An 11,727-nucleotide genomic window follows, 5' to 3' on the forward strand; every position below is an offset into this window, starting at 1 on the left:
CTTCTGTATACAAAACTTAAAAACCTTGCAAGTGTGTCTCTCTTTTTAAATGTTTTCTTGTTGACCATTCTTTTTGTTTTTATATTGATGATAGTAAAGAGAGTTAAAAGAAGAAAATATATAAGGTATATTCTGGGTTCATTTTGCATTTTTTAAGACTGTAAATAAAACTTAAATGAAAGGTCATCACACATGTTGCCCGGAAGAATTTTCTGACAGCAAATGTATGAATACATATACATCGGTATAAATATAACTTTGGATGACAGATTTTTTTTCATTATTCCTCTGCTGTGAATTTGAGAAACGTATTCGACGGACAACACAATTTATGAAATAAGAATGATCATAGATATGAGATTAAAGTGCACACTTGAGTAATATTATTAACGTTGACAATCACCAAATTAAGAAGGATGGTAATGAAAGATACTGGCAGAGAGAACAAAATTTCTTATTAATTTGCGTACGAATGTGAGCATCCGCAATGTATTTCATTTCACCTTGGAGATAGTCGGAAATATGAAGAAAAATCTAACCATTTAAAATATAGATACATTATAAAAGGCAGATACAATCAAACCAGTATGTCTAAAATATCTGATGTTTGCCTGACAATTTCAATGTCTCCATTTTAATTTGTATCTCATAATAAAACCGAGAAAAAACAACAGCGCGTGTCTACAATTTGAGCGTCACTGGTGATGTTTTTGTTTGGCGTAATACAATAACATTTAATACTGGTATCTATGATGAATTTATATCAACTATATTGTGAAAAGTGTTATTTAATGCAAACTGTAATATAACTATGATGCATTTCAAATGTATTATAATTTAAGCAAGCATAAGTGCTATAACCATCAGCTTGTCTACTGTTTCTATCCTGTCTACAGCTTGTAAAAGTCTAATACCGGCACCAAATGCTTCCTGTTCACCGAACTGTGAATCCTTGAAATCTTCTACATGAGCAACACCAACAGTCCTATGAAAAATAAATCTGAATTTAAGGAGGAAAATCTAGTTATAATATAATCTTTCAATTTTCAATCTTTTGATGTTATCAGGATTTTAGTACTCCTTTTGAATTTACTTTGAAGTTCGATAGTTGTGTCAAAAATTTATACGTTGAAGATACTATCAGGAAAAAGGACAATGACACCATATAATTCCGATATATACAAATCGGTGGTACATATTATGACCAAGACATGAAATATTCTTAAAATTTCAATGAATTATCATAAAATAGTATCAATTGATGATAAACATTACCCGATATCAGTAGAGTTAATTCCTATTTTCGACTTCCTTAATTCTAATAATTTACAGTAAACAAGTTTTTAAATTTCAAGCAGACATAAAATTAAAAAAATCGACTTGAATAAGACTGTCTTTTTTATAATTTGACTAAAGGTTCAGATTCTTCAATTTTAAAATTAAAAAAAAATACATTCAAAAATTAAGAAGTCAGAAGATTTAATGCTTCTGTTCATTTGTCCAAAATTTTAAATACTGTATTCAGGCTAGTTTAATTGCTATGAGGACGGGATCAGGCTTAATGGCTGACAAAGTATACTAAAGGAGAGATAACAATTTGAATAGGAGACGAAATGACTATCAAAGTTTTATTTTGCCCTGTAATTAAACAAAATTTTAAAATTCGTTAATCGTTTCATAATGATTTTTATTGTATCGAGGAATATATGGGATAAAATAGTTTGGTTACTTCGTGAAAACATATTTGTTATGATGTTCAAATGACATCATAAGGACGTAAAAACTGGCAAATTTGTTAAAAATAGTCGAATGACAATTTTACATACAAGTTTGAATAAAATCAAATGAAAGCAAGAAGAAATTTTCTAACAAAATGTCGATTAAGCTTCGATTAAGCTGGTGCTACTATTTTCAATTTAATAGAAAATATGAATGATGACGTATTACCGTTACCGTGTATATAATATTATTTGATAGATGAATGCAACACTCAATATTTGTATTTTAGAGATAATTTACATCCTCCTTGTCATCAGAAATTATAAATCATGCATTTATAAATGTTTTTTAAATTATTATCTATATCAACCATTGGCATATCCAAAATGAGGTCCATGGAACTGTAATCCCCCTTTTATGACGATCAATGAATTTGAATGGGGACATATAGTTTATCCCCCTTTTAAAAATGACTGTATCCGCCCCTGTCAATTCAGCTTGTTTACAACTTAAGAAAATTAATAAAAAATCTTTATTCAACTTAATGATTTAATTTCTCACCTTCGTATGAGTTCACAACCACAGAATCCTGTTACCTCTGACATAAAATTCCCAATACTGCCACTGATGCAGGTCATATGTTCCATGTAAATTTGCACTATACAAGTATCAAAAATAAGTATACTAGTAATTGCAACTACTATGTAATGTTTTTAAATTAATGTCTGCATGAATTGTGTTCGGTCGTGAATTTTATTTTGGCCACAAGCATCACTGAAGAGACATGTATTGTCGAAATGCGCATCTGGTGCAAGAAAATTGGTACCATTAATTTTATTACTGAGTCTAACTTCTCAATATGGCGGGTTCTGTGAGCAAAGCATGAGACACTTTTCCCTGTCGACGACACAGTTTGCTCCGCTTAATGGCTTAGAGCTCAAACACAATATAGCGACTCGGTTTATACAGAACAAGCACTTGTGCAAAAATATATATGAGATAAATGTACACTAACATTCTTGTATATATACATTTTATAGTGAGGTACACATGTAACGTAGGTATATAATGTTTTTCTAGAAAAATGAAGCATTGGGTTATTGTTGTCGTTCCTCCTCTGTTTTGGCAAAAGAAAAAGAAAATAAAACGATCTGGACACAATAAAAGTGTGATGAGTAACATTGGTATTAAATAAACTCATCACAGATACCAGGAACAAAATTTTGTACTGAGCACGCGTTTAATATTTATAAATTAACTGTTTACAAAATTTTGAATTTTTGAAAAACTAAGGCTTTTCTTCCCCATGCATAGATTACCTTAGCTGTATTTGGTATAACTTTAAGGAATTTTGTCCCTTAATACTCTTCAACTTGGTACTTTATTTGGCCTTTTAAACTCTTTTGGATTCGAGCGTCACTGATGAGTCTTTTGTAGAAGAAACGCGAATCTGGCGCATATACAAAATTTAGTCCTGTTATCTATGATGAGTTTATTTTGTGTACAGTGATACTCGAATAAAAAAAGTAAATGAAGACAAATAAAGTACGAAGTTAAAGATCATTTGGGACCAAAATTCCTGCAGTTACCAAATACAGCTATTCAATTCAGGGGTTAAAAAATCCTTAGTTTTTAGAAAAATCCAAATTTTGGTAAATTCCTAACTTATAATTCTGACCTAATCAATAATAGTTCATGTCAACACAGAAATGTTGACTACTAGGCTGATAAAAGGTGGGGGAATTTACCAAACCTACCGTGTCATAGATATATGATTTCGTTATGTCCAACGAGCACGCGAGTTCCTATTGATCTGATTCATAATTTAATCAGATTGAACAATAACAAGAGCAATATTAACCTTCGGTGATTAACGTGGTATAAGAGTTATACAAGACGTAAACGATCATGAACCAGATAGAATATTGACCATAAAATTATGAAAATCGCTAATACAGATGAGATGTTATAAAGACATCAAACCAATCTTTAAAGATTAAACATGGTGACCATTAAAGTTCATAAATAATTTAAACAAGTAGAAATTTATAATCATTTCAAAAGAAGATTTCAAAAATGTAAAAATTTTAACAACAAAGGACAAAGAAACTGGCTACAATTTAAAAGACTGCAATCATAATCAATCCTATATAAAAATGGAAAAATTACATCACATGAGTCCATATTTTCTCTCACTTTTAAAGCTCCAATTCCAAATTTCTAAAACTTTTAAAACGAGCTATTGCTCAGCGTTTCACCAGCCTAGTAGTCAGCACTTAAGTGTTGACATAAATAATCATTGATGTGGTTACATTTTAACGTTGTGTTTCTGTTGTGTCGTTTGTCTCCTCTTATATTTGAGTGTGAATTCACATTACTATAAGACGTGTTACGGTACTTTTCTATCCCAAACTCATGTATTTAGTTTTTATGTTATATTTGCTATTCTTATCAGATTTAGTTCGTTTCTGTGTGCGTTACATTTTACTGTTGTGTCGTTGTTCTCTTATATCTATCGCGTTTCCCTAGTTTTAGTTTGTAACCCAGATTTGTTTTTTTTCTATCGATTTATGAGTTTCGAACAGCGGTATACTACTGTTGCCTTTATTCATAATTATAATAAATGACCTGTTCATAAAACTTTGAATTTTTTCGATATACTAAGGATTTTCTACCCAAGGAATAGATTGCCTTAGATGTAGTAGGCATTTTGGGTTCTCACTGCTCTTTCGACATGTCAACTTTATACTTTATTTTGGGCTTTTTATTAAACTTTTTTATTCGAGCGTTATTGAGTTTATTATGTAAACGAAAAGCACATTTGGTGTACAAAATTATAATTCTAGTGGTAATGATGAATTTAAAGATATACTTACCAAATCGTTTGCCTAGATTGACAATACCATAGGCATACTGACGATGGGTATCGTTGTCCTGTTGTGTTGACATATGTTGATAGTAAGTAAAAATTAAGTTTGCTAAAAACATTCCAACATCAAAAGCACATGGTCCAACGAAGGCAAACTCTATATCCATCATCTGAAATGTAATAAATAATATTTTAAGAATGGAACATAAATGTGCAACCTCCTTTCAAAAACTGATTATGTTTGGGGGAAAGATTGAAGAAAAAAGGTTTGCAGGACGAAACTGTGAAAAAAAATTGTGGCAATCATTCTTGAAATTAAATAACGAAAAACTGAGCTATATAATTTATGGGTTGTAAGAAAGATGAAAATTGATATCCAAATATGTATTTTTATAGATCACAAAAGTAAAATTCACAATAAAACGGAAACAATGTTGTTCATTTATTATAATTTGACCAGTAATTCAAACAAAACTTACCTTTGGATCTTTCCCATCAGAAGTACACATAACAGAACCAGTATGCAAATCTCCATGCAGCAAACATTCCTTCTTTTCTAAGAACAATTTTCTCATTCTTTCAGCAGTTTGTAAGACATGGGGATCATCATATATTTGAGGTAACAATTGTCGAACGTTATCTGCACATTGATTGGTTGGTTCCCCATTTACAAATGGTGCAGTAAAAACAAACTGTTTTGTTAATGCCACCATTTCTTCGTTTCTGCAATGTTTAAGGTAGCTTTTATCTAAGGGCATTTTTTATTGTAAAATATTAGGAACACTTATTAAGTACGTGTACTTTATTATCAATATATAATTCAAGAGATGGTACGGGCGTAGCGGGTTATTTTACAGTGTGCACCACATTTTTTTTATGTTATTTCGAATAGAATAAAATAAAATATTACAGTCATTTCTTATAATTTAATTATAAATTTCTATTTTAAACCGTAGAAAACCATGAAAAAACGTTGATGACATCACGGTCACATGACTAAATTATGACTATGGGCTCATAAAAAAATAACGTCAGCCAACCAGAAGACGCGTTACATCCAAAGTTAAATTATATGTGTACAAACATAACTTTACGATTCTTTAACTTGTTGTTTTTTGTTTCAAAATCCAATTGACAAATGCTTCACGATTATAAAAGACGGTTAAATTAACATTTAATGCAATAGGAGTTAAGGTGATGCGATAGGGATGATTGATGGGACATTCGATTGTCAAAGGAATGTGAGGGAATGATTAATAGTTTTAAGAAATTTTGCATCGTTACAGGTAACCTTTAAACCACTAAAGAGGGTTGTTAAAATTCCAAAATGGACGTAGCTTTGTATTTCTATACTGCGCACAACCAAACAGACGTGAGAGCGTTTTTATACAACCCGCACCACGTATCGAAATACTTTAATACTTTTGCATTTGAAAAGACCACAGGAAGACCATGACATACCTGTGTCATCCTTTGAGGTTTTCAATTAGATCATTTAGGACATATACCGCAATTACAACTTATACACATTGTTGTCAATATGAAGGAATTATATACAAGTGAGAGGTTTAGCTAGCTATAAAACCAGACATAATCCACCATTGTCTACATAAGGAAATGTCTGTACAAAGTCAGGACTATGACATTAGACATTATTTATTAAACCAATCATGGGCCCTTGTCAGGCAAGATACAAAAACATCATAATACAGTGATTATATAAACATTAGTGACTATATTTTCCGTTTGTTTGATTTGTTTGTGCTTCTGATCTTGCCATTTGATAATGAACTTCTCGTTTGATTTGTTTGTGCTTCTGATCTTGCCATTTGATAATGGACTTCCCGTTTAGAATTTGTTTTATTCTACTTTTTATGACACACTCCACTGATCAACATGTTTCTGAAATCAAACACATAATATTAGTCATTTTATGCTGCTATTTAAGCTGCAGTTTCTTTTACTTCTTATTTAGTATCTAAAATACAACATATATAATTTAACTGAGTTTTGAACATATATGTTTCATTCTCGTCTTTGAAAAAAACCAAAATAATCCTAATAGAGATACATACTTGAAATTTTCAGTTAATTCTTGTTTTTCTTTCTGTGATAATTTTGAAACATGTGTTTCTTTGTGTATATGTGCAATGTTTTGTGCCAATTTTAAAATGGCTTCCTCACAATTAATTCCTTTTATAAGCAATCGTCTCATTAATTCATAGCCTTTCAAATCCTCCATAAAATCTGTAATTATAGGTAAAATTATGTTCAGAAACAAATTAAAAAAAAAATATATATTCATACTTAGTGGTCATTAAAAAAAAGAGTAGACAACTTTAGAATAACAAATTTTACTTTCGACATTTGGTAGTTAACACTGAATTTTATAAACATCAAGCATGTTTTTTATTTTATTTGTACCCTAAGAAGGACCAATTATTTGATTACATCTACATGAATATAATATAAAAAGATAATCAGACTATTTACTTGGTTTGAAATAATATGAACAACATGTCGGGGACCACGTATGAAGCATGATCTGCTTACATTTCTGGAGCACCTGATATCATTTTTGGTGTTCGTGTTGCTTAGTATTTTGTTTTCTGTGTTGTGTCTTGTGTAGTATTATCAGATATTCTGTTTGCCTTTGTTTTGTTGTTTTGTGATTTTGATTTCAATGTATGAGTTTGAATGTCCCTCTTGTATCTTTCGCCCCTCTTCTATATGAATATGAACATAAATCAACTTACATATATTCTCGTCTGGAGAGCGACACAGTGGTTTTGGAACACAACCTGGTATGATAGAGTCGAATTTGAACAGCGCATCATATTCTACTTTGTTTCTGTTAATGGTCAGTGGATATTCTGGTCCTAAGCACTATAACAAAGTTAGAAAAAAACATTTTAAAGTTTTTGTTACCCTCTTCGATGTATTTATTTTGTTTATCAAATGATATCCCCGATCTAGTGTGTATTTTGAAATGCGTACTTTTGTTCTTTCTCTTCATTCAAAAACTATTGGCATAAATCTAAGAAACTGTCCTAAAGTCTAAATATTTGCACAATTGATCAATATTTACCTTTATATAAGGAGGACCACGTTTTGCAACTGCACTGTTTTTTCCTTTAACACTTGGCGACGATATTCTGATAACATCATTCAGGTTGCCGTCTCCAACTTCTTCAACCACAAGGTCAGAAACGTTGGTCGCAAACTAAAAAAGTGGAGGTAAAAGGCTAAGAATTTTGAAGTACTTAGTAGCTGTTGCACCATTTTTGAGGAAAGCTATTTTTTTCAAAATCACATTTTTGTTAATAACTGACAATAATGCACCATAGTTTTCTTCACTTGAACGGACCTACCTATTATATTTATGGTTGATTTGATCTCATCCTGAATGCAATATTTGTTTAGCAAGCTGGCATTTAACAAACCCAATCAATCCAATTTAACAAGTCCCTATAAAAAGTGTTAATTGCAGAACTGTTCATTAGTTATCAATGAAAGCTTCTACTTTGTACAACACTTTTTTGTACTTTTATTCCAAACATGTCAAATAGGAAACTACAACATAATTTCATTTACTTAGAAAAAGGATCAGAATACACATAACAAATCTAATATTTGTTTAGCTATTATTATACTTTGGGTTCGATTTGAAGATATAAAATAAAACATATCAAGTAGAGCTATAAAGGGCTAGTAAAGATGACACTAAATATGGATACATTACATTCAAACAGAAAGTTCTTTTTCGAAATGACAGTATAGTTAAACAAAAAGATATAGAGACTTTAATATTCGAGCATGGTCCAAAATATGCTTGTGACTGACATTTTAAAAATTGTTCAGACTGTTATATATATATCAAACATCATTAAGTCACGAAAAAAAGTAGGAACGTCTAAACCAAGCCCGTCAAATTGCAGTTAAAAAGAAATAAAATAATTAGTGAAAAATGAAATCTAGTAGTAAGAATCCATAAAAAAAAAACACTGAATAAGAGGTCCGCTACAATGTGTTACAGCGGAATTCATTGCCGTGTGTAGCGAGAGGTAATATCTTTGGTCAGCCTGGTTGTTAGCTGAACCGTTAAGTCATTATTAGGTCAGGTATACTACCCTCCTTTCGAAGTAGCATAGTCCAACAGACAGATCGATTGGTTTTCTGTTAGACTAGTCTATTCTTGACGTAGTACGTGTAGTTTACCTAACCTATCAATGACTTCACGGTTCAGCTAACAAGTTAGCTAACCAAAGATATTACCTTTGGCTACACACTCAATGGAATCCGCTGTAATTGTAATGAAGAAATGGCAATTAATGAAACAGTTATGAATCAAGTATAGGTTTTTAAACAAAAATGTTTCATGTAAATACCATCTTGTTAGAACTTTTTATATATAATAATTAAAACTTCAATTACTACTCATTCAACTATCTTTCGAGGTTCGATGAACAAGTACTTGTCACTGAAATAGGTTTTCATATACCTTAAAAAATATCAGTAAGGTATATATAACTTGTTCTTGAGGGTCGATGATTTATGTTAATTCTTACAGTAACTGTTGGTCATTTTTCTTGAATTTAGAAAAGAGGATCATTGCATTCATTTCCATGCACACAGTTTATATGTATCTACAATTGTTTCCTTGAACTGACGATATCCAGATTTATCGCTATTTTGTGAATTTTTCCTTTGATCTTTTTTTGTGATAATTTTTATATCATGCTACTCGCTTGAGATGGATAATTATCGCTAGAAACTAAGGAACCACGTGGCGTTGTTAATGAAATTGACATGAAATTGACAACGTCGTCATAGGTAAAATAGCGACAAACAGATTATCATTGGTCATCTCAACTCGATTGCTTTTCTCGCTTTCGCCGTGACAGGCTCAAGTGAGAAAATCAATCTCGTTGAGATAACCAACGATAATCTAAAAATATCAGGAGAAATAGGTTATTATCAGAATATTTGTTTACAAGAATGTTAACATTAAATCTTTCATGAGCCATCTGATCGACGTACTCGCTAGTGTAAGCATGATATCAAGGTATGACATTGAAATCCTTGAGTAACACATGTGTTTGTGCAACAAGTAAACAAGTATGTTATTTCAAGGAGCACTAGTGACTTAGGAGAGGGATAATTATGAGTAGGGGTTTGTGGAGTGAATGATCAATCGACAACGAGACTAGAACAAAAACAAAGTAAAACAACAAGTGTCTATGTTTCTATTGTCTAGCAGTCTAGATTTTCATTTCATTTCAATTTTTTTTTTAATTTTCTATAAAAAAAAATCAGAGCCAATAAGGGGTACACTAGCATGTTGGTCACCTGGCTCTTACGTTAGTGAGCACATTCCATATAATTGAAAATTGACGACATTTCATATACCCTATCTCAGTAACGTTTTTCGTGATAAAAAGGTTTGGAATAGTTTTTCGTGATAAAAAGGTTTGGAATACCCCCCCCCCCCTTTTGCTCATACGTCAGGAAGCAAATACTATATGTATAAAAATTGAAGATGGTCTTTTATTAATATATCCTACCTCTAATCCTTTACAGCCACGATTGTCGTGACATATTCGTTTCACATTTTCAAACATTGTCGTGATGTCCTCTACAAACATGTTTAACAGGATATATGAATATATACAGCCTGCAATAAAATACTTTAAACAAATAAAACAAAAATTGACATACAATACAAATATAATTCAGTGAAACGAACTTCAAACATATTTGGAATATGATTATAAATAAAATATCTTATCAAATTTGATGTCTAGTGGCCAACCTTAGTACAGTAAGGACTTAAAGTTCCTAAACGTTTTGTCAAATACAGCTCAGATAATCTATTCTTGAGGCAGAACATTCTGAGCATTTCAAACCTTTCAGTTTAAAACTTGTAATGTGGTGTGGACGGTTGCCCATCGTTGGTTTTGTGATCTCTAAAATTTCTATTTTATAGGCAAACTGAAACAACTTTAACAACTTGTCTTTCTAAGATTTTTCTTTCAGTTGGCAGAGGATTAAACAAATATGCATTTTGAATATAGTAGTATTGTTCATGGATAACTTTGTTATTTTTTGTTTGTTTGGGAGAAAAAAAAATGAAAAGAAAACAGAGCAGAACAGATCATATTAATACACATAAAACTGGATTGAGCAATACAGACGCATAAAAAAAACCCCAAAATTATGAAGTGAATTCATATGCTACGAAAGGTTAAAATCTTCACTACATATATGTTTCATCTGAAAAGTCGCTTCAGACGAATAAAAGGAAAGTTTTATTCCTTTACTGTATTTTTTTCTTTATCGATCTTTAGTTATAATACCTAACTAAAATGTTCGCATTCACATACTGAAATTAAAGATGCTCAAATTTGAAATTGAAAAATCCGAAATGAGTTATCAGTCAGACATTAACCTAGAGAAAAAAATCGAAAAGTTCAAGATACGAAACTGACATTCTACTTTAAGTAGTATCCTTAATCTCAAGTTCAATGGGATATAATATGTGATTCAGTGGCGCACATTTACATGCACTGAAATGTTTTATAGCATGTTAGTAATCTAAGTAACAGGATATAAACGAGATATAATAGTTTCGGAAAATGAAGTTGAAAAACATGGCCGCTGAAAGTTTTAACTATTTCTGATTCAGAGGGTTTTGTATGAATTGTGTTTCACATGAGGACGAAAACAAGTCGGAAAGTAGAGTGTTCAATTATTACCATTTTCTTGTCGAAAACTAGAATTTTTTATCTACTTTCCCCAATAGGTTTGTTTAAAAGTTCTGGTTACCGAGAAGATGTATTCGATCATTGATAAAACAAAATATTTTGACTTGATGTTTCTTTTTAAGTTATTATTTTAATACTGACAACTGAACATGCTAAAGCCAACGCGTGACAGTCAGGTTTCTTTAAAGGTTGTATATCAAACAGGCTGTGGTATGTCAGAATAAAAAAAACAAACATATGTGATTGAATTTTTGACTTGCAAACAAATGATTTATCTCCATTGTTTTTTTCGTAATTTTAACCTAAGAGGGGGCCGTTCCAGTCACGCTTCAATGATTCCCTATACTAGGCAACAATTTTTTTTCCCAAAAAGTG

The 11,727-nt window shown here is 31.2% G+C and overlaps 1 protein-coding gene across 1 annotated transcript; it reads right to left on the reverse strand.

Annotated features, from left to right (window-relative positions):
* Window positions 1-819: 819 nt before the first annotated feature.
* LOC134725329 (methylthioribose kinase-like) lies at window positions 820-10,263 on the reverse strand. The gene is made up of 8 exons (XM_063589049.1): window positions 10,153-10,263; window positions 7,677-7,811; window positions 7,345-7,474; window positions 6,664-6,835; window positions 5,068-5,311; window positions 4,596-4,758; window positions 2,281-2,377; window positions 820-985 (listed from the first exon to the last, which is right to left on the reverse strand). The coding sequence occupies exons 1-8, from the start codon at window positions 10,231-10,233 to the stop codon at window positions 838-840; spliced, it is 1,170 nt and encodes a 389-aa protein (XP_063445119.1). The 5' UTR covers window positions 10,234-10,263; the 3' UTR covers window positions 820-837.
* Window positions 10,264-11,727: the final 1,464 nt, after the last annotated feature.

This window comes from Mytilus trossulus, chromosome 7 (assembly GCF_036588685.1).
Source record: "Mytilus trossulus isolate FHL-02 chromosome 7, PNRI_Mtr1.1.1.hap1, whole genome shotgun sequence".
Lineage (NCBI taxonomy): Eukaryota > Metazoa > Mollusca > Bivalvia > Mytilida > Mytilidae > Mytilus > Mytilus trossulus.

Bases quoted from the DNA above. Each gene is read 5' to 3' on its own strand.
- LOC134725329 (XM_063589049.1), bottom strand. From the start codon at position 10,233: ATGTTTGTAGAGGACATCACGACAATGTTTGAAAATGTGAAACGAATA. The intron at 7,812-10,152 runs GTAGGATATATT...CCACTTTTTTAG, and splicing joins GTGGCTGTAAAGGATTAGAG to TTTGCGACCAACGTTTCTGA. The intron at 4,759-5,067 runs GTAAGTTTTGTT...ATTACATTTCAG, and splicing joins CTGATGGGAAAGATCCAAAG to ATGATGGATATAGAGTTTGC.